At 36.4% G+C, this 23,141-nt stretch overlaps 5 protein-coding genes and 1 long non-coding RNA gene across 6 annotated transcripts; 4 read left to right on the plus strand and 2 right to left on the minus strand.

The window, feature by feature from the left end:
* The first annotated feature begins 445 nt into the window (after window positions 1-445).
* Window positions 446-2,863, plus strand: LOC107631042 (endonuclease 4). Its single transcript, XM_088509425.1, has 9 exons — window positions 446-677; window positions 756-936; window positions 1,014-1,103; window positions 1,187-1,242; window positions 1,368-1,451; window positions 1,886-1,978; window positions 2,047-2,114; window positions 2,352-2,425; window positions 2,529-2,863. Exons 1-9 carry the CDS (start codon window positions 570-572, stop codon window positions 2,645-2,647), a joined length of 873 nt encoding a protein of 290 aa, XP_088365551.1. The 5' UTR covers window positions 446-569; the 3' UTR covers window positions 2,648-2,863.
* Window positions 2,864-3,882: 1,019 nt separating this feature from the next.
* Window positions 3,883-6,592, plus strand: BFN1 (bifunctional nuclease i). Its single transcript, XM_016334359.3, has 9 exons — window positions 3,883-4,120; window positions 4,269-4,449; window positions 4,551-4,658; window positions 4,776-4,831; window positions 4,917-5,000; window positions 5,173-5,268; window positions 5,381-5,445; window positions 5,533-5,606; window positions 6,245-6,592. The coding sequence occupies exons 1-9, from the start codon at window positions 3,986-3,988 to the stop codon at window positions 6,367-6,369; spliced, it is 924 nt and encodes a 307-aa protein (XP_016189845.1). The 5' UTR covers window positions 3,883-3,985; the 3' UTR covers window positions 6,370-6,592.
* A 1,725-nt stretch (window positions 6,593-8,317) lies between these two features.
* Window positions 8,318-9,411, minus strand: LOC148572478 (uncharacterized). Its single transcript, XR_015907513.1, has 2 exons — window positions 9,307-9,411; window positions 8,318-9,138 (listed from the first exon to the last, which is right to left on the minus strand). It is a non-coding gene; the product is annotated as an uncharacterized LOC148572478 (long non-coding RNA).
* On the plus strand, window positions 8,556-11,209 carry LOC107631039 (internal alternative NAD(P)H-ubiquinone oxidoreductase A1, mitochondrial-like). Its single transcript, XM_021119430.2, has 8 exons — window positions 8,556-9,164; window positions 9,259-9,472; window positions 9,597-9,757; window positions 9,852-9,917; window positions 10,031-10,194; window positions 10,289-10,403; window positions 10,526-10,705; window positions 10,791-11,209. The coding sequence occupies exons 1-8, from the start codon at window positions 8,556-8,558 to the stop codon at window positions 10,941-10,943; spliced, it is 1,662 nt and encodes a 553-aa protein (XP_020975089.1). The 3' UTR covers window positions 10,944-11,209.
* An 8,968-nt stretch (window positions 11,210-20,177) lies between these two features.
* Window positions 20,178-21,197, plus strand: LOC107633628 (uncharacterized). The gene has a single exon (XM_016337234.2). It carries the CDS (start codon window positions 20,178-20,180, stop codon window positions 21,195-21,197), a length of 1,020 nt encoding a protein of 339 aa, XP_016192720.2.
* A 726-nt stretch (window positions 21,198-21,923) lies between these two features.
* Window positions 21,924-22,718, minus strand: LOC148572479 (uncharacterized). The gene has a single exon (XM_088508473.1). The coding sequence runs from the start codon at window positions 22,716-22,718 to the stop codon at window positions 21,924-21,926; it is 795 nt and encodes a 264-aa protein (XP_088364599.1).
* Between the last annotated feature and the right edge of the window lie 423 nt (window positions 22,719-23,141).

Consider the following 23,141-nt stretch of genomic DNA (forward strand, 5'->3'; position numbering starts at 1 on the left):
GCTTAGTTATTTCCCCGTTTTTTTCTTTTTAAGCAGACTGATTAATCGTTCAGCTGAGCAATGCGATGCCAAAATCCAAATAAGGAGGAATGTAGCGTAACTAGAACAACAATCAAATCAGATTTTTCTATTTTATGGAAGGATTAAATTAAAAGAGTTGATAACAATGCAATATTATTTTGGCAATGTTCAACTAAAATTTTTAGAGAATTTTCTTGTTAGACATTAACTTTCTAACGTTTTCAATAAAATGTTGAACACGTTAGTTGATAAATAAATTTCTAACAAATTTATTATAACGCATTTAGATTCTAGAAAAATATTATAAGGCAAATTAATTTTTTTAGAGAGAGGTGAATCTGTTGAGAACATCTTGAATAATAAAAACTTAATTGAGAATTTTTGTTTTTTGAAAATTAATTTGCTGTGTATTCTAAATGTAAATATTTATAGGATGAATATTAAATGATCAAGAATATGAAAAAAATACTTGTTATATGCAGAAGGTGGTGTAAAAAAATTTATACAAATAAGTTTTTGTAGCACGCAAAAAATTCAGCGTGAGAAGTATGTCACTGTTGATAGTGTCCTTTGTTGTTGTTGTGGTGTTGTTTCCATTCCCAACAGCTCTGTGCTGGGGAAAGGACGGGCACTATGCAGTTTGCAAGATTGCACAGGTTCCCTTCTTTTTTTTTTTATTTTATTTACTGCTTATCCCATCCGCTTCATCCTCATTGCATTCTTTATGTTTGAAGGATTATCTGAGCCAAGATGCTGTATCTGCTGTGAAAGAGCTTCTTCCCGATTCTGCCCAAGGCCATCTGGCGGCGGTTTGCTCTTGGGCCGATGACGTTGGATATACCCACAACTATCGTTGGAGCCAACCTTTGCATTACGTTGACACCCCTGATTTCATCTGTAACTATCGTTACTGCAGTCAGTCTTTCCATCGTTGCTCCAACTCCTTCTTTTTCTTGCTTCTTCCTTCCCTTGTCTAATTCTTCATTTTGCAGGAGACTGTCATGATTCCTATGCCCATAAACATGTCTGTGTCACTGCAGCTATTTACAACTATACAATGCAACTCAAATCGCAACTCAACTGTAACCATTTACTTACGCATCTTCATTCTTCACTTGCTCATTATTGCCCTTCTTAAGTTTTTTTTTTTTTTTTTTTATTGCAGATAATTTGACAGAGGCACTTATGTTCTTGTCACATTTTGTTGGCGATGTTCATCAGGTTAAATGTTTTTCTTGATTTAGTTGTATAGAGTTTAGCTTCAAACTTTAATGGATCCTGTTGTCTCTTCTCTATACTTGTGCTTTAAAGGATTTAATAATTGTTGTGTTCATTTTCTGATGCAGCCCCTGCATGTTGGTTTTCTTGGAGACCTAGGTGGAAACACCATAACAGTACGATGGTATCGGAGGAAAACAAATCTTCATCATGTAAGTGTATGCATCAGATACTATGACTGACTGCTAATTCAGTGGTTGGTGGAGAGAATGTGTTGTTTCCTTTTCGTCTTGTCTTTTATCGATCATACATAGTTTTAGGAAGAGAACTAGTTCAAATCTTAATTTTGATTTCATGGCTGGAATAAGGAAAAGAGAACTAGTTCCAATCTTAATTTCATCCCTATGTATGTTCTGCACACATTCCTACACTTAGTATCTATCTGATGCCAGATTTAGAGGTACTTTGTATTTTACATGCTATATGCCCAAGCATATGTAGCTAAAGATGCTTTTGCTTTCAAAATTGCATCTTTATGTCATTGTCATCAAGTTCTGCATATTCTTTGGTTGGTCTGGTCTAATGTTTGTGCAATGGTTCCCTATAGGTAATGCAGTAGATTTAATAAATTTTCATTATGTTTTAGGTTTGGGATGACATGATAATTGAATCTGCTCTGAAGACCTTCTACGGTTCAGATCTTTCAACTATGATACAAGCTATTCAAAGCAATATTACAGTAAGTTCGTTTATTACTTTGCTTAGTCTCATAATGTGCCTAGACTGACTGTTTACTACTTTATGCAGGACATTTGGTTAAATGATGTACATGTTTGGGAAAGTTGTGCACACAACTATACAGCTTGTCCAAATTGGTATATGCATCTTTAATTGAATATTATACTATTTACATCTTCCACTCCAGGTTTTTATTGCTTAGCAGTGATTATTTTCATATATATTGACCAATTTCATGCTTTGACTTGTTGGTCTGATTATCCTAACTGGCTAACTCTACACCATGAAACCAAGTGAACAGATGCTGTATGATAGCTTGAAACTACCTTAATCAATCATAATAACTAGTTAACCATTTGTTGGTTATCATTCAGGTATGCTTCTGAAAGCATTAGCTTAGCGTGCAAGTTTGCCTACAGGAACGCCACACCAGGAAGCACTTTGGAAGGTTTTTTTTTTGCTCTATCATATATAAAAAGTATTGTTACTTGATTTGCATGATCATTGAAGTATGGACTCTCATAAATTATGATTGTATCGCCATAATGTAGATGAGTACTTCCTTTCAAGACTTCCTATTGTGGAGAAAAGGCTGGCACAAGCTGGTGTGCGACTTGCAGCAATCCTCAATCGGATTTTTACTTCAAAGACCAGAATTGCTCAATCATAGCATCAAAACAAAACAAATTCAGAAGCCACTTCAGCCAGGGTTCCTTCCATAGCAGAATAGATAGATAGATAGTGAAATGTGAAATCCTTTGGGCACGTGTACTAAAGTTGGTTGATTCAATGAAGCTACCTCATAAGGACCATTCAGTTACATTCAAAGATTAGCATGTTAATGCTCTTTATCTTATCTTCATTTGTGCCATTTCTTGAGGTTCTTGTACCGATCAGCTTGACACCCTAGAAACTATTTACGTCACGTTTATGCAACCTTTTTCTAAACTTCTAAGCACGTGTGTTTAAACTTTAAAGAAAAAACACATTTGAGAATATAACTAATGACCCAAGAAACTTCCTGCACAGCACACAACATATCTCTATGATAAAATTGTCACATCTTGGGTTACATATTCATTGTCCAGCAACTATTGCCAGCGGATATGACATACATAAATTTGTGTTTAAGAAAGACCGTTCACATCATGAACTAATAAATTTCTTAATCATGTGATTTTCAAGGTCATTATTCAATGGAAAATGCAACTTAATTAGAGGTATCACCTAACAAATCCGTTTAGTTATCCCCTAGCTCACGACTTATTCCTCAAATTATTTCTTTCACATGTTGGCTCAACAAATTATTTATTACTATAGCTTTTGCCAATTGACCAACACTTAATTGATTAATTGTTTTATAGTATTGTCCTGTCCATAATCATTCACATCACATGGCCAATTTTCATTTTCAATGTCATGAAATATATATGATATAGTTGGTTACTCCTATCAGTTATCACTATTTCATAGCATAGAGATAGAGTCATACATAATTGATAATTGCTTCCTTATTCTGCTGCTTGTTGTATACGAAAGGCTACCCCAAGGTTGTAAGCATCAAACACGACACACCCATCTTTCCATAGTTTTGCTCCATAGAACTTAATTGCTCATGCTTGAAGCTTGTGTTTTTTTATGTGTAGGAATCACACTAACACGTTGCTTGTAGAGACTTCATGGCAAGTGTTCCATAACTTTACATAACCTTTCACCTTTTAGTCAACTCTTTTAATGCATACAACTACTATTTTTTGGTTCCGTATGGTTGTTATGTTGGTGCTTCCTTATTTATACCAGAATATGCCAATCTTGCTTGTGTTTAAGGTCAACTTTGAGAGTACCTAAATTAAATAAGCAGATAGTTAAATCTTGCACTCAATGAAAACCCCTTAACGTGTTTCTTAACAAACTATAAATATATAAAACAAAAAGGTTTTAGAGGCTTATTATTCATTTGCAAGATTATTTTTCTTTGTTTCAGTATAGAAAAACATATTCAGAAGAGATGGATAGGCTTGGAGGTTTGTGGGGTTCTCTTCCATTAGCTTTTCTTTTGTTGTTAGGTGCTGCTTTCAATTCAGCACCTGGTGCCAATGCTTGGAGCAAAGAGGGTCATATGATAACCTGCAAAATTGCACAGGTAAACTTCAATTCTAATTTAAGGCGACTAGTGGTTCGAGCAGAAGCGCCTCTCTTGGAAGATACATGTGGTTTCGACGAAAAAAATGAGTATTGGCTAATGAATTAAATAACAAATAATTAAATTGTAATTGATTTCTGTTTTGTAGTCACTTTTAGAGCCTGAGGCAGCAGAAGCTGTTCATCATTTGTTACCTGAGTATGTTAAAGGAGACTTATCAGCCCTTTGTGTATGGCCAGACCAAATAAGGCACTGGTACAAATATAGGTGGACAAGTCCACTTCACTTCATTGACACACCAGATGATTCTTGTTCTTTTTCTTACTCAAGTGAGTATCAAGTAAAGATTAAAGGCTTCTATTTATGTCAAACTTTCTGCTCTAAAAATATTAATACAAAATTCTCTCTGTTTTTGCTATTCTTGCCATAGGGGACTGCCATGATCAGCATGGAGTGAAGGATATGTGTGTTGCTGGTGCTGTAAAAAATTTCACTTCTCAGCTTTTGCATTACAGAGAGGGCACTGCAGATAGGAGATGTAAGGGGCCAAGTTCATGAATTTTTTCCCCCCATTGAGAAAATTTGAGTTGAATTCTTTATGATTTTTTTTAAGTTGCATTAATTCTTGTTAGTTTCTAATGTTACAATCTTGCAGACAACATGACTGAGGCCTTATTGTTCTTGTCACACTTCATGGGAGATATACATCAGGTGTGTACAAATATCTCTTTGAAATTGAATTCCATTTCACCATAGCTTGTTACACAAATCATAATCCTTATTTCATCTTTTCCAGCCAATGCATGTTGGATTCACCACTGATGAAGGAGGAAACACAATCGAACTGCGATGGTTTCGCCACAAATCCAACCTGCACCATGTAAGTCAGAATCAAAATTCATATCAAAAACCAGATTAATATTTCTAGCCAAGCCAAATATGTTAATCTAGAACTAAAACGGATCAAATGTAGACATAAATTTCCAACTCAAATCTCCATTTACAAATCACTTCTTCATGTGACATATTTTTCTATTCTTTCTTTTCTTTAGGTTTGGGACAGAGAAATCATCCTGACAGCACTAGCAGACTATTATGAAAAGGATGTGGATCAACTCTTACAAGACATTGAAAGGAACTACACTGATGTAAGACTCAATTCCACATGCATCTTGTGCTTGTTATTATATTCCAAATAAAATAAATAATCTTAGTTTAGATTCATGACAAGTTATTTATGATGTAATCACACACATGCAGGGGATATGGTCAAGTGACGTTTCATCATGGCAACATTGTAGTGATATCTCTAAATGTGTAACTAGGTGAACTCTATTATCCTTCCATACCTTATCATCTTTTTTTGTAACTCACATTTAATTCTCACCAATATGCTTGTGTTGAAATCATAGCTGGGCCAAAGAGAGTATTCAAATAGCTTGTAAATGGGGTTACAATGGAGTTGAAGCTGGGGAAACTCTAGCAGGTACTAACATTATTTTTGAGAAAAAACCCAAAAGGGCTCCTGACAATTACGAAAGACAACGAGACCCTTAATAAAAAAAAAAATCAACCCGGCCCCTGAGCTTTACTTTTATGGGACAAATTAGCCCATGTGCCAAAAAAAGTCAATGTTGTTTTTTTAGCACATGAGCTAATCAGTTCCAAAAAAAAGATCAAGGGTCGGGTTTGATGTTTTTTTTAGGACCTCGTTATCCTTTCGAAGTAATTGTCAGGGACTAGACGGGGTATTCACTCAACATTTTTTATTGAGTAATGCTATATGACCAGCAAATATTATCATTTTTTACCAGCACTTATCCAGCAATAATTTGCACTCATATTTATAGGAATTTTATACACAAAATACATATAGTTTGCACCTATATTTATTAGAGTTTACACACATTTTTTTATACAGTTTGTATCCACATTTTTCAGAATTTACACACATGAATTAGTAAAATTTATTTATTAAAGATAATTTAGTGTTTGTACTGGTCAGATGATGGTTAAAAATACTAAAAATTGCAGGTCTCAAGAGTTCTTTTTTATTTATGGTACTGAACATTACATTCATTAGATTTTATGTTTTGACTGTGGTATGGTTGGTGATTTTCATAGATGATTACTTTAACTCAAGGATGCCCTATGTGATGAAACGAATTGCTCAAGGTGGAATTCGGTTAGCCATGATCTTGAACCAAGTGTTTGGTGGCTCTGAAGAAGGATTTGCAGCAGCTACTTAATTAAACATCTACAAAATTTAGTGTTTAAATTTTTTTTAATAACCATAGGGTCTCTAATCCATTTAATTTCCTTCCAATATTGTTGGTCATTTCATTTATGAATAGTAGTTGACATCTTTCCGTAATAATTTGTAACAAAAACATTTATTGTCTATGTATTATTATTATTATTAGATCAATAATGAGACTTGAAGAGCTATGAAACTCTTCCTTTGTGACTTAAATTTTTTATGGTTTCTCACTTTCTTTAATCATATGACTCGTTTGAAAAGAAAAACGTAACATGATCTTCTTTGTCATTTATTTATGGATAAATCATGAAATTTTGATGGCTAAAGTTATTGTTCTTCCGAAAATTGAAGAAATAAAATCCAATTGTTCATAACAATTTTACATTAACCAATTGGAAAAGTATATGGAACCAAGAGATTACCAGCAAAAAACTAAACAAAACCGCATTAATTTATATTTTATTTTTAATTAATTTAATTTTTTAATTTACAATATTTGTTATTAATTGTTGTTTAATTAAAATCAACTTTTGAGTAATATCTTTCCAAAACTGCTCCTAGGATCACGACGCAGAATAAAGCCCGTTTCTTCACGCCTCACACTCGAAGCCAATATAAAAAAATTCGAAAAATATATAAAAGAATATCCATTTAGTATGAAAAAGAAACATTCTGATACTTAGCAGAAGAAACATCCATATATATTAACTCGTAGAGATTTTGGATTCACTCAGAAGTATTTGGCTAGTTTTTTACTAATACCCTTTTGGTTCCTAGCATTGTTGTAACCAATTTGGCAGAGTGAAATAATTAGTTTACTCGTCTTAAACAAGTGTAGCAACTAGCAAGAAGCAAACCATTAACAGCTTCAAACCTTTAAACAGAATTCATTAGTCTTTGGTTTGGATTTGAGGATATCCTAAAAAATAACAAAAATTATTATTCACAAATTCCTAGACTTTATTCCATTTCTTTGTTTCTCTCAAATAACTAAAAAATTTAATACGTAAAATGTGTGCAAGTCCATTTTTGTTTTGTATTAAATTCTTTCGAGCAACAAAATCTAAATTCTAAACTCTTAGTTATAGTCTAATATTATGCAATAAAATTATTTATTCTAAAACTCGAATGTCACTGATGATGCAATTCAATGTTGTATTCTTTGCAACTTGGAAGGTTCTATTTTTGGATCCAAAGTCTCATCTCTCCTTCTATTACTTCCCAGTTCCCAAACACCGCCTTCATTTTCCTAATGACATTTTAGTCTTTTTCGTTGAGAATATACGAAAATGCATGTGCCAATGCCAACGTCATTTTTTTTTTTTTACAAAGTTCGAGTTTTTCTTTTCATGCTTTCGATCTAGAATGAATCTCCGCAACGCCCTAATTTCTTGGGTCCCAAGTGGCCTCATTATTACAATAAATATTTAATTCTAACTGCTCCCAACTTATAGGGTGGCGGCAACAATTTGGCACACCAACAAACCTTGTTTTCTTCATCCTTCCAAAACAAAGCACAATCAAAATTCAACAAAGACAAGGGTATGAATCTTCCTTTTCTTAACTATATGATGATATCTATAGAATGAAAACGGATCTCGATCAATTTTGATGGGTTGCTTGTTACTCTTGCTTAGATAAATATGCTGCACTTTGTCCTCTGTAAATGATGCAGTTTGCAAGATTAAAGATTTGCCATTTAACATAACTCGGTACCATTTCTGTCTTTTATGATTCAAATTTTGTACCCTTGTACAGGTTCGTCTTAATCTAAGATGAACCAAAATTACTCATCAAAGCTGAATATGCTGTCTTTTTATACTTGTGTGTCCGAATTTCGTAGAATCAGTTAGCATTTTGGCAGTTTTATACATTTTTTATGTAGGTCAATTGCTTTATATCTCATGTCCAATTTATTGGAAAAGAAGGTTGTCAACTTGTCATGAACTCAGAACTTCTTCCCTTTTTGTCTCTATTCATGTTTTGAACTTAGTAGCACTCATTTAGTATACCAGAGTGTGTATATAATGTTGTTATTTCATGCACATTAGCGTCTCATACTTCTCTTACTGCAGTTAAAATTTTAGAATACACACCTCTGAACTAACTACGGCCTTTTTCAGAAGGCTTTGGAGATTGTAATAAATTCTTGCCTGCAGAACTGCTTCTGTAAGGATGGCATTGGCAAGAATTGCTAGGGCCAACCTGAGAAGATCAGAGGGTGCTTTTGGCAATTATGCACCTGAGATGAACGTACTGTCTGAGGGAAGAGCATACACAAGCAAATTCTCATCAACATCACCTTATTACCATGTAAATTCCAAGGCAGGTGACAATCTTTCATATAATCCAAGCATTAAGGAACAGAACTTGATGAATTTCTCAATGAGGGGAATATCAGGAACTCCTTATTATCAGCATCCTTCTGCCAGTACAGAGAGGGTTCTGGAGGAGTCCGATTCGGAGCTGGAACATGATGAGCCAAGATATGCAGGACTAGAGGCAACAAAGCCAGGTGAGAAGCCAAGGGTGGTTGTTCTTGGAACAGGTTGGGCTGCTTGCAGGTTCTTGAAAGGGCTAGACACCAGAATCTATGATGTTGTGTGTATATCACCTAGGAACCATATGGTCTTCACTCCTTTGCTGGCTTCAACATGTGTTGGAACACTTGAATTCAGGTCTGTTGCTGAGCCTGTCAGCAGAATACAGAATGCGCTCTCAAATGGCCCCAGTTCCTACTTCTTTCTGGCTTCTTGCACTGGCATTGACACAAACAAGCATGAGGTGAGTAGAAGAATCATTTACCCATTAGGCTATGTTTGGTTGTGAAGTTTTTGTGGTGAGATGCTTATGGGTGATTTGTGTTCTGTATCAACAGGTGTACTGTGAGGCAGTTAATAATGGTGGATTACCTAGGGAGCCTTACCAGTTTAAAGTGGCATATGACAAGCTTGTGATTGCAGCCGGATCTGAGCCTTTGACTTTTGGTATCAAGGGAGTGAAGGAGAATGCATTTTTCCTTCGTGAAGTAAACCATGCTCAAGAAATTCGGAAGAGACTTCTCCTCAACCTTATGCTTTCTGAAAATCCTGGTGTGTACCACAGCATATTCTTCATAATTTTCTCTTTATGAGTCTTCTCATGGTTCTCTTTGTCATTTTAACAGAAAAATTGTTGTATTTCAATGCAACTCACATTCTGTTTTCATTATATCAGGCATATCAGAAGAAGAAAAGAAGCGACTTTTGCATTGTGTAGTTATTGGTGGTGGTCCTACAGGAGTGGAATTCAGCGGTGAATTGAGTGATTTCATCATGGGAGATGTTCATAAGCGCTATACTCATGTTAAAGATTACATTCGTGTCACACTCATTGAGGTACCTAAGTGAATATGGTTCATATCTTAAAGTCTTCTCTGTAAGCTGCTATAAAGTTGGTGTAGTTAACCACAATGTTAACTCTCATTATTAGGCAAACGAGATATTGTCATCCTTTGATGTTAGCCTACGAAAATATGCTATAAGGCACTTAACAAAGGTAAACATTATTTTGATTATATCATTTGTTCTATCAAAATTGGCCAATTTGCTCATATTATTCCAACCTTCATGTATACATAAGGCTGACACATCCAACTTTTTTGTTATCAGAGTGGGGTTCATCTAATGAAGGGTGTTGTGAAGGAGGTTCATCCAAAAAGAGTAGTTCTGAGTGATGGAACTGAAGTTCCTTATGGCCTATTGGTATGGTCCACAGGGGTTGGACCTTCTGAGTTTGTGAAGACACTGAACCTTCCCAAGTCTCCCGGTGGAAGGTATTTTAGTTGTGCAGAAAGAAACAGAGAGAGTGATTTCATTCCACTCCTTTACTCATTTATACATTGTTGTGTTGAATTAATTATTACACAGGATTGGTGTGGATGAATGGCTGCGTGTTCCTTCTGTAGAAGATGTGTTTGCCCTTGGGGATTGTGCTGGTTTTCTTGAACAAACTGAAAGGCCTGTGCTTCCAGCTCTAGCTCAGGTATTAAATACATACAGCCTCTTCCTATCATGCATGTTCTTAAAACTGATCAAGACTAGAACTAAGAGGAGTGCATGGAAGTCATGAGTGAATGATGGCTAAAAATGCTTGCATGAATGCAGGTAGCTGAAAGGGAAGGGAAGTTCCTAGTGGAGTTATTCAACAAGATGGGAAAACAAAATGGAGGGAAGGCTTTCTCTGCTAAGAGCATCCCTCTTGGAGACCCTTTTGTGTACACTCATCTTGGCAGCATGGCATCAGTAGGAGGCTATAAAGCCCTCGTTGACCTGCGCCAGTCAAAGGTGAATCCATGATTTATCTATCATCAACTATAGGTATCATTCACTGCAGTGCAATGTAACATGTTTGTATATCTTCCAAATGCAGTCTTCAAAGGGGGTCTCACTGGCTGGTTTTGTCAGCTGGCTAATATGGCGTTCTGCTTACTTGACACGTGTACTAAGCTGGAGGAACAGGTTTTACGTGGCAGTCAACTGGGCAACCACATTGGTCTTCGGCAGAGACAATAGCAAGATCTAATTTGGAACTTCAAACTTCAAACTTGACACCCCATTCTACCTTTAAAGCACAATCACTCACTCAATTCTTTCCCTCTCTCTCTCTCTCTCTTTTTTCTCTCTGTTATTAAGTCTTTTAAAATTTTGATTATTTTTGCCTGGCAATTTATTAGTATCAAATATAGAAAATAATAACTAATTCTTGTCACAACTTTCTATTATTCTTATATTTTCTAGTACATAATCAATTTTTTTCCTTTTTATAATTATATAATGTGTTCATTGGAAATAATTTATTTATATTTTCCATAATTTCTACAAAGTAGATAAAAGAATAAGTTAAATATCTATACCCATAAAAAAGGCCATGTCATATGAAATTAACTAAAAAATAAATAAATAAATATTGTACCCATGTTATTTTTAATACAAATTGTTAAATTTTTTATGGCATAAATAAATTAAAAAAAAAAACCCCAAATCATGAGAAAATATAACATTTTTACTATTCTCCCCTCTCTCTCTCTCTCGCACATCTCTTCGCCTTTATCAGAGAGAAATACCGATTTGAGGCATTAATTTGGTATTTTAAAAGTTCATGAATATTAATTTGATTCTCAAAGAATGTATGATATTTATATCAATTCGTTTATTAGTTCATTTTAAATGGACAAGTTTTAATTTTCGAAGTAACATAAAATAAATTTTACCTGCTTGAGAATTATATGAATTAATGCTAGAACTAGTTTTACGTGATAACATTTTAGAGAAGTAACGTAATAATGTAATATTATCACAGAAGTCCTCTTAGAAGCAATTTAAGGATTGAAGGCACAGCCCAGTCCAAAAAAAAAAAAGGGATTGAAGACACAGCAAGTTGCAGTTGAAAGATTGAAATGCGATTGTTAGGATACATTTAGATTTATTCTTTAAGCAAAACATATATCCATATATCTGATTCGCAGTGAGAAGAGATTACAAACTAAACTAGACCAATCCATGGAGTAAGAAAACTAACTGATGATGAATTGGCAGCTATGTACAGAAACAAGTGGTCCCTCATGAAGAAGAATCGACACAGGGAACGATGAAGGAGGAGAGAACGGAGAAGAGCGAGTGATACAAAGAGACAACTATGGCCACCTTTACTTGGCCCCTCTTTGGAATCAGACGCCCCGCTTGATGATGATTGCTCATCCTAACATCTCTTCTTCTCACCACCGCCACTTCCATTTTCAGATCGTCTTTATCATGTAACTCGCCACCTTATATATTACTACAACAGTACAACACTTACTTCACCTTCTGCTTATTTACAATACTGCCCCCGTATTTTCCGCTTAATTACTTTTGTACTTTTCTGAATGCACCAGCGGTTGCCGTCTTACTTTTTCTGCCAGCTGTCTCTACCCTTTGTTTATCTATATCTTTTATTTCTCAAGCTAGTATTTCTTTTCTCTATATATTTCAAGCTTAATAAGTTAATCGTATTGTTATTGTTTTTGTAAACAAATTGTTGTGTGTGTTTATTTGCAAAACTCAAATTTCCTTTCCTTATAAAGATAATTTGGGATTTGTGATTCGTGATTCCTTGACCTTGCTAATATATAAATAATATTTTTTGGATACAAAAAATTAAACAAGTACACTAGTTCTCGTACTGGTTTGTCCCGTTAGAATGGGACAGAACAACTACAAATAAGAGATCAAATTAAGGGGGGGAAATAGAGAGAACATGTGTGAAACTATATTAAAATATGCGTGAAAAATTAAATTATAGCAAATCCTTTATATAAGATAAGTAAGGTCAACAATAGTCAGTTATTGGCGTTACATACGGCTACGGATTTGTATTATCATGCATAATATATACGGAGTCTAGTTAGCTTTAATAATCAATTGTCAACACTAGTTAACTGGTTTGCAAAGCTATTATAAATCAATAAATATTTTCTCAAAAGTTTGGAAAAGGCAGTCAATGAGTCAATAGTCATAATACCCTGGGTTTTCATAAGACTACTAGTGGCTACAATTTTAACCAAAACAGAGGAAAAATTTGCGTACACACCTACATGAAGGGTTTAAAAATGTAGGCACATTCCGTTCTAGTGTGAACTGGAAAAAAAAAACTAAATAAATAAAATTGTAACGCGACCTTTTTGTCGTTAAGATTGATTGAAATCTAGTACATCATTTGTGGCTCTGGAAATCTGAATTCCATTCAAAACGTACCATTCCATTGAAAAATAGTCAAGGACATCATACCATTCAAAAAAATAATAATAATAAGGTGTGTTTGATTGGTATTTTTATTTTTTATTTTTAATATTTTTTATTTTTAAAATTTTATAAAAAATATAAAACTTAAAAAATAAAAAATACTAAAAATAAAAACTACAAATCAAAACATAAACTAAATACATCCTAATATGTGTTTTGCATAACTATTTGTCTGTTTTTACTTTTTAGTGTTATTTTGGACTTTGCATCGGTGGTGGGTGGCTAGGTACTACTGCCTACCATCTAATATATTTCGCATTCCAGAAATCAATTTAAGCTATGCTTGTTGGAAGGAAAAATGAAAAGAAACATAAGGGAAGAAAGAAAAAAAAAAGATTATTTTATATTGTTTAATTGGGGAGAAAAATAAAAAAAATAAAAAAAAAAATAAAAAAATTAATAAAATTTACTTTTTTTTCTCTCTAATATTTAAAAAATACTTTTAATATTATTTTGTTATTTTTTTAATATATTTTATAATATAAGAATAAGATTATTTTTTTATAATATTTTTTTTTTACTAAACATAATTAATAATTAAAAATAAAATTATTCGTTTGTTTAAATAAATATTAAAAATTTAAATTTTAGTTTATATAAATTAATTTATTAACCAATAATAAATATTTAAATAAAATTTTAATTCGCGATGAATTAATATTTCACCCATTAAATCATCGGATATCTAATGAGGAAAGGTTAAAGATATTAAAATGATCACAATAATGCACTTAAAGATTGAATAATATAAATATCGTTATCATGACTTTATTTTCTGGTCCCCAACGCCGGCTATATTTAAAAGCCCAGCAGCCTGTTTTTGTTTAACGTAGCGTAATAACCATAAATTCAATAATTAATTTTTAATTTGAGAAGATTCAGATAAGCATAAGCCTTTTGCAACTTGCACTGTAATGATAATCATACCTATGATTTTTTATTTTTTTCCTTTTGGCATTAAAATCACGTGGACGATTCCTTCATTAGAAAATTAATGGTAATGGGTTCTAATTTTAGAGAACCTCAAGCATATATTTCTGTATCCTTTTTTGTCGCTTAGTTTAAGGGCCTACCAACCACTAACAATAAAGTATTTTTCATAAAATATACCAAAATAAAAAAAATATATTTTTCATAAGATTAATTAATTAAACATCCAGAGCCCCGGGTGCAAGCCAGTCCATCTCACTAATATATCCAAAACACCGACGAACATGTTAGATCTTATTATGATTTATTGGCTTGTAAATTAATTAGAGGTTCTCAGCTATTAATCCTTATTTCTTTACGTTGTTTGCTTGCTGATATGATTGCCTGCTTGTTCAAAGCCACAGTAATTATCAATTAATTAATTACAACTGTCTACTACAAGTTTGATTTTCAATTGGTTTAAGAAATGCAAAATGTTAGTGTGTGACTAGATCCAAAGAAAAAAGATCTAAACTCCATAATATTATTAAATAATTGAACTCGAACACGGAGTGGTAGCTTTCACTCTTAATTCTTAAATAGTCTTTTATATAATTTAACATATAACAGTGGATAAGAGACCTTGACGAAAAAGAAAAGACGCATAGTTTTGCAGTGCAACGAATCTTGTAATGAAAAGGCCGTAGATAGTAGATACAATGTACAAGAAGAAACGTACGTACCCTAATATTTAAAGGGCATTGGTTTAATCATGTCGGATTGTGTTGAGGGAAGAATAGATACGGATAATTAAAATATCAGTTCTGCGTGTTAGAGAATTAATTAGGAAGATGTAACTAAAGCCAACTAATTAAAAATAGAAGGTTTATTAATTATTATAAAAAAATATATAATTTTTTACGATCCTAATTTTTTAAATTTGAAATCTAAAAATACATTCTTAAAATATAGTACTACTAGTGCTTAAACATTATAATAACTTGAGGGACAGTTGTTAATCTCAATTATTGCCAAATTAATTGATATTTAAGATTACTTGTTGCATTCTTCTAATGACTTTGCTTAGGCGATTACTATTTGGAGTTTACAAAATAAAGATTGATGGGAGAAGTGTAGATTGGATTGGATTTGATTAGCAATAGATTTACACAAGACTAATATTGATACATAGCAGAAGGGATTGTACAAAAAGGAAGAGGAGACAACAAAATTGAGTGGCGGTGGCGCATGTGTTAAGTTAACGGGGGAAGTGAGAAGGTGAGGAAGTGGATCTGGCGGAGTTGGAGGTGCGAGAGAAGATGGAAGCAACGGAGTTTGCGAGTCCCACCACAATTCCCATCTTGACCTGTCCCCTCTTTGGTATTGGACGCCCACTCAACCTCCTTCTGTTGTTTGGAATTTTCATCATCATTGCTCCTGCCATATTCTTAATTCACAAGAAGAAGAAGATGCTTTGTGATAACCGATGAGTGATGAGTGATGAGTAACTCTGGCCTTTGACGTTTCCTTATATAGACGCTTCACCCTGGCCCCAGGGTTAGGATTGGAATTACAATGGCTGCCACTGCATGATTTGACGGTTTTGACCTTGTCTTATTTTGCTGCCACGTTTGTGGGACAGGACACAGCACCCACTATGCTCTTCCTGCTTTCACGGGGACGGAAAGCCAATTTTGAATCGGGGAGGATTCATGCATCAACAATCGCCTACATTTTTTTCCCTATATTCTAGTCATTTTGTGTTTTGGACAAAAATTAATTTAACGTAAAATTGATAGTTTGAGAGTTATTAAATAGTTTAATAATTTTAATTAAATTATTTTTTAATAATTAATAATTATTAATTTTATTTTTATATTTTTTGTTAGAACAAATATTGACTTCTCTAAATTGGAATCATCCGATTTTATGGTTGGGAATTTTTAAAATCTTTAAAACTAAAAAGGACGGTTTGATTAGTGGGCACAAATTTTGTTAGAGTTATGTTACGTGGACACTAAAATTAGTCATCAGTATAAAATATATATTAGAATATAAATATATATTAAAAATAAATTAAATCACACATATATTTATACACAAATATATTAGTAGCTAATTTTAGTGACCAACGTAAATCATAAGATCTAATTTGTTTTTTAATTAAATAATATAAATTGATAAGTATGATTTATGCACATCATTGTTAGTCAATAAAGTTCCATTTAAGAGTTTGTCGTTGGCCAATAAATTACTACATGCACAAAACAAAATTCGAACCCTAAAACTTGCTTAAGCGATGCAGGAAATTAACATATTTTTGTCTCACCATCTTGTAATACACACACATACCCGAGCAATATTAAAAATAATAAGTGTCACTATCTTATTCATTTTTGTTTTGACTCGATTCAACATTTTGCTTGAGTTCTGCTTGTATTAGTAAACAAACAATTATTCCAATTTAATCTCAAAATATTTTTCTTAAGACAAAGCAACTTAATTTTTTTTTTAAAAAAGTCTCACTGTTTAATGGAACTTTTCAAAATTTCATTTCTCAAACAATTTTCTAAAGATGGTAACTCCTTTTCTTTCTTTCTTTATTTTTTTACTTCTTAAAACAGATATTATGTATCCCCACAACCACAAGGCATCACTTTATGCCCCCACATTACTATCACCATAGTCAAAATCCATGGTCCCATTTAATTTGAAATTATTGGACTCATTAAACTAGTCTTAGTCTTGTCTTATCTTAAAATGTTACATTGTCCACAGACATTTTCCATCACCAATTGGTCCCCTCCGATCCAGATACTATGCATGTTCTGATTTCATGCTTCACATTTCACGCAAGCAACGATTCAAAACTTGAACACATCATGCCCAAAGTTTCTCACAAATTTGTTTAGGATATTATTGTTTAAGCAGTAAATATCTTTAATAAGTGTTTTATTTGTTAAAATTTTCGAATAATCACTTGTTATGTTTAATTTAACTTAACTAAAATTAGAGACTGATCTTCTCACTGTTGTTACCAAAAGATAAATTTTCAAAGAAGTATCTCTGTTATATCGTACCCCGGGTTAGGTTAAACAAATTTAAGAGACTACCCTAAATTAAATTAATTCATGTTTTTGGCATATTTTCATTCAGAATCCAATGATATTATTGTTTGGTGCCATGTTGCATATTGTTCACGTGGAAAATCTTGCTTGCTTATGCTTTTGAATAAAGGAATGTGAATCTGTCCACAAATTATAAAAGTAGTAAAGCTCCACTGCCCCTAACTTATTAGTAATGCTTTATTATGCTTTCTAAAAGCTCAGAGATACCTATATATATTATATTATTGATCTGACAACCCAAACGTGACAGCACAAAATAAAGTGGCTGGATATATTCAATGTTTTAGTTTAGTGGTCAATAATTCAAGTATTAATTAGCACAAGTGGGGGAAGCTGCCTTAATTAATAGGAAAGAAAACTACTACATCAAATTAAATTATCCAAGATATCTTGCATTGTATTGTATGTATGTAGACAAAAGCGGCAATGGGGCTCACTTTGATTATGATTTATCATAACTAGATTTAATTGTACTATAAGGATATACACTACTGGACAAGTTATTTGAATATGCAGCCTAAAGATTGTGTAGCCAAGGTTCTCTGATTTTGGGATCTTCTAAGTTGTTCTCATGATAAGGACAAGAAACGCTAAGCACTCAGTGTGGAAATATTTAATAACAAAAAAAAATTAATAAAAAACAATGAAATTTTATTTTATTTAATATTTATTAATTATTGTATTAATTAATAAATATTAAATAAGATATTTTTTTTATTTTCCCAGTATTACTGTATTCAGAGATGATCTAATAATTAAATATCATGATTGAAGTTTGGTAAGGTAAACAACTCAGCTAGCTCATATATACCTAAGGCCATTTACTTTGATATAACAAAATAAATATGTATCTAACGACTAACCCTATATAGTCAAAAGTCAAAAGTCAAAAGTCAAAACCGATGATAAATCAACGCTCGATAGGAAATACCTAACACAAGTATAATACTACTATTTATGTTTATGAATGATCACTCAAGAATATTAGGTTTACTTAAAAACAGTAGAGTGATTTAAATATGTGAATCCGATCAAATAATGATAACACAGAATATAATTTTTTACACTATCAATGTACGAATCAAACGAAATTTTAACTTGAGATTTTCATTTTATTATATATGGTACGTGTTCCATTTTTATGATCTATTAAGTAATTTTTTTAGTAGATCTTTTATGGTTTGGCTGATAGAAATATATTTGAGTATATCACTGTTATTAGAGGTGTTCAAATCTAAATCGATTTAAAGACAAAACACTCAAATAAGTCAAGGGGAGGAAATTATTACACAAATCCGCCAAACCAAAATCTGGTTCATGAATCAACCAATGCATGTTTATATGTAGTTCGAATCAACTAAATTCGAACTCAATTTACACATAATTCGAATCATGTTCATTCGAATTATACACAAAACTCACACACACTAATTCGAATCCACCTGATTCGAATTACTCAATGAATAATTCGAATCAGGGAGATTCGAATTACACTCAAACACGCAAACCCAAGTAGTTTGAAACAGGCTGATTCGAATTACTCAATGTGTAATTCGAATTAGGCTGGTTCGAATTATAAAGGCCCAGAAGTGTATATATATGGTGTGAACGTGAATTGATCTCATTAGAGTGGGAAAATGGCTAGTGAGGAGAGTTTTGTAGTTTTGGTTCACCACAGAGGAACGATTAAGAGGAAAACACGATCTGGTGTGAAGTTCACCGATAAGAATCCTCTCAGTATTTTCGTGAGGCCTACGACGAGCTACGATGACCTTGGTAATTCTGTGATACAGAAACTTGGTCTGCAGGGGGTGAAGCGGGTTAAGAAGTTTTTCTATCGCATTCCAATCTCGGTGCTGAAGGAAATCGTGAAGTACGATTGTTTCACGATCGGGAGTGATGAGGACTTGCAGGTCATGTTTCATTGTCGCCGGCAGTTTCCCGAAGTTAGGACACATGAACTGTTGGCGAAGTTGGTTGATGTGGTATCCAGTTCTGGGGGTTCGAACCGGAATACCCCCACTGTAGGCACGGTTGCCGGTTCTAGCTCCAGACCTGCTGGTGCATCTTCCTCCATTCCTGTGTATGAACCTCCGGTCCAGCCTGTCGCGTCCCCTTCGTTCGCTGTTGATCTGAACTATAGTGGAGGCGGAGAGGTTGGACAAGGGGATTTTGTGCCGAGCTCTTTACAGTGTGCTGCACCGGTTGGTCTTGGAGATACATTGTTGGATGATCTAGACGATGATGATGTGGAGCCGGATATCATTGCTGATGACAGCAGCGATGATATTGGAGCGAGTGAGCCTGCTGGTAGGAGACGTGGTTCTAGCTCTGGCACACAGCAGTACCCTCCGAACTTTTCTTCTTTGGACTTGGATGCCATGAGGCAGGAGGGGGTTCCTGGGGAGCCTGCTGGATTTGGTGCTAGAGATGCCGAAGGGTCTGCAGGTCTTACAGAATTTCAGGTTGGTCAGTAATTTCAGGATAAAGATGAGGCCGTGTTAAGTGTGAAGACCTACAGCATCCGACGCGGGGTACAGTACAAGGTGGTGGAGTCTGACTATCGCCGGTATGTTGGGAAGTGTTCTGAGTTTGGGAATGGGTGCACATGGTTGATTCGTCTTAGTCTCCGGCAGCGCAAGGGCATTTGAGAGGTCAAACGGTACAACGGACCACATACGTGTCTGGCGACCTCCATCTCCAACGACCACAGGAGTTTGGATTATCATGTGATTTCAGCATTCATCATGCCAATGGTTATGGCTGATGCATCCGTCAGCATCAAGGTGCTCCTTAATGCGACGACCGCACACTTTGGGTTTAGGCCGACCTACAGAAGGGTGTGGTTGGCGAAGCAGAAGGCCGTTGCCCACATCTATGGTGATCGGGATGAGTCATACAACGAGCTCCCTAGGTGGGTGTTAGGAGTTCAGCTGACGATGCCTGGTACTGATGCAGTCCTCAGGAGCAGCCCTGTTCGAGTTGGGGGACAGGCGGACGAGTCGCAAGCTTATTTTCACCGACTGTTCTGGACGTTTCCACCATGTATCGAGGCATTCCGTCATTGCAATCCCTTGGTCAGTATTGACGGCACCCATCTGTATGGAAAGTATGGGGGAACATTGCTCGTCGCGATTGCACAGGATGGGAACTCCAACATTCTGCCTGTTGCATTTGCACTGGTTGAGGGTGAGAATGCCGAGTCTTGGTCCTTTTTTCTCTCCCACCTGCGTCAGCACGTGACCCCTCAGCCAGGTCTGCTGGTTATATCAGACAGGCATAATGGCATCAAGGCTGCGCTTGAGGCTCCGGACGGGGGATGGCTACCTCCTGCTACCTACCGTGCATTCTGCATTCGGCATGTGGCAGCAAATTTTGCCCTAACCTTCAAGGGCAAGGATGCAATGAGGCTTCTTATGAATGCAGCGTATGTGAAGACGGAGGTGGAGTTCGATTACTGGTTTGATATTCTGCGGTCTGAAGACCCTGTCATGTGTGACTGGGCAAACCGGATTGAGTATTCATTGTGGACACAGCATCAGGATGAGGGTCGGAGATTTGGGCACATGACGACAAATATCTCTGAGTGTGTTAATTCAATCCTGAAGGGAGTCAGGAATCTCCCTGTCTGCTCGCTGGTGAAGGCAACTTACGGGAGGTTGGCCGAGCTATTCGTCCGCAAGGGGAGAGAGGCTGAGGCCCAGCTGGGTACGGGACAACAATTCAGTCAACACTTGGTGAAGTGTATTGAGGCCAATTTGAAGACGGCGAGGTGCTTCACGATGACTTTGTACGACCGAGATAACTCGGAGTTCACTGTCTCGGAGACGACTCCTACTGGTTCGTTCTTCCTCGGTAGCTACAGGGTGTCACTCGGATCTCAGACATGTGACTGCGGATACTTTCAGGCACTACATTTCCCGTGTCCCCACGCCCTGGCATACTGTGCCTATTCATAGCTGACTTGGCAGCCGTATGTCCACCAGGTGTATCGTCTTAGCTCCGTGTTCAGTGTGTACCGGATGGGGTTCACACCACCCATTCCTAAGGGTTTCTGGCCACCATATGATGGGCCGACAGTGATACCAGACCCCAACAAGAGGCGTGCGAGCGAGGGACGTCCCAGGTCCACCAGGATACAAACCACTATGGACGAGGCGGATCCGAACAGACCGAAGAGATGTGGACTCTGTCGGCAACCAGGACACACACGTTGGAGTTGCCCACAGGTCGGGGGACCAAGTCACACGGGTGGGACAGAGTTGGTTTATTGTTAGCTTTATTATAACAGTGATTTCACTTTTGTATTTAGTGTCAACTGTTTGAGGGTATGCTACTTGAAGTTGTTAAGTACAAAAATTTGTTTAGCTTAATGTGATGTATTTTGCGTTGGTTAATAATTACTCCATGTGTTTCTTTTCTGAAACAAAATGTCACCTCTCCGAAAAATACATAAAGCAATAATGCAATCTTCAAATCAAGTGATGGTGGACAACCAACATGTCTGAATAACTTAAATACACAATGTACACCAATTTCCAAAGTAACGGATACACGAGAAAGTAATAAGGTACATACCATAAATAACAAAATACATCTCGGATGTTAAGCATACAAAGCCAAAATAAATAAAGGAAGCTAAAATACAACACTGAATGTGACAAAAGTCATACACCATAAACAGATCATCTAAATAGGTGTGAACCGGTGAAGCAACGACGGGGGACCCGTGTCCTGTGGCCTCTCTTGACGAGCGGCTCCTCGTCCTCGATGTCATCATCGTCATCATCCGGGTCTGCCTGTGCAGGTGGCCTAGGCTGGACTGGCAACGGTCGTGAGGAAGACCCTGAGGGGGTTGACTCTCTGCGAACGGGTGCCCTGGACGTTCCGGCAACTGAATGTGACCCAGTAGTAAAGGCGGAAGGAGGGGTACTACCCAATGCAAAATACTCAGGTGCTGGCATGGTAGGAGGCTCGTTCAAATTGACATCTAATGGTGCCTGTGTCCTCGGTATCTGACCCGGCCGACGTGCTGCATCATCCTCCTGCATAATGGCACTGATCTCATCTAGGAAGTGTGACTCGCCAAAATCCGCATCAAGACCATCGCTGGCCAGCAAGTCTGAAAATAGAGTCCCTGGACTAACCCATGGCTGACTCTCCTGAAGTGTGTGGTCGTCAGTGGGGACACCAACGAAATAATCGCCGAGCGGCCCAGATCCAAGTCCACCGTCACGATGGGCCGAGCCATCTCCCAAACCGGAACCGTACCACTCTCCACCATGACCTCCATGATGGGGACTAACACCCCCTACACCAGCATGACCTCCAGCGTCTCCTCCACCAGGCCCGCCCTGATCACCATCGTCGTCGTCGTCATCATGATCACCGTGATCGTCCACCGCAGCACGCTCTCTGCGTCGGCCTCCACGCCCTCGTCGTCTACCTGCACCCATACCCCCCGCATCACCATCTTTCATGGCCTGATCGAGCCAGCTCCACTCATGCTGGCTCTGTCGGGTCCCGACACGCGCTCTCCGCTCAACCCGCCGCCTATCCAAAACGTCGTCCACACAGTCCATCTCAGGAACTCGTCTAGCACCCCTCTGCGTAGCCTCAACAGGAATAGGCACGGCTCTCGGATCCTCCAGGTACATCTCTGGTGACAAGAACCTCTTTCCATGCTGACGCCACCAGTCCAAGAAGTCATGTGAGGTACCGGGGTCTGCGACAACATCAAACTAGAAAACGTGATCCGCACGACTCTCCCAATGAAGATGCCAGAACTGCAAACTGTACGGGAACCAACGATCACCGCCTCTACCATCCTTCGACATCAAGAAGTCGATGTTCAGGGCGGGCTGGGGGCGGGGTTGAACTCCGCCGAACTGCGGTAACACCCG

This window comes from Arachis ipaensis, chromosome B3, assembly GCF_059453495.1.
Source record: "Arachis ipaensis isolate K30076 ecotype BB chromosome B3, ASM5945349v1, whole genome shotgun sequence".
NCBI lineage: Eukaryota > Viridiplantae > Streptophyta > Magnoliopsida > Fabales > Fabaceae > Arachis > Arachis ipaensis.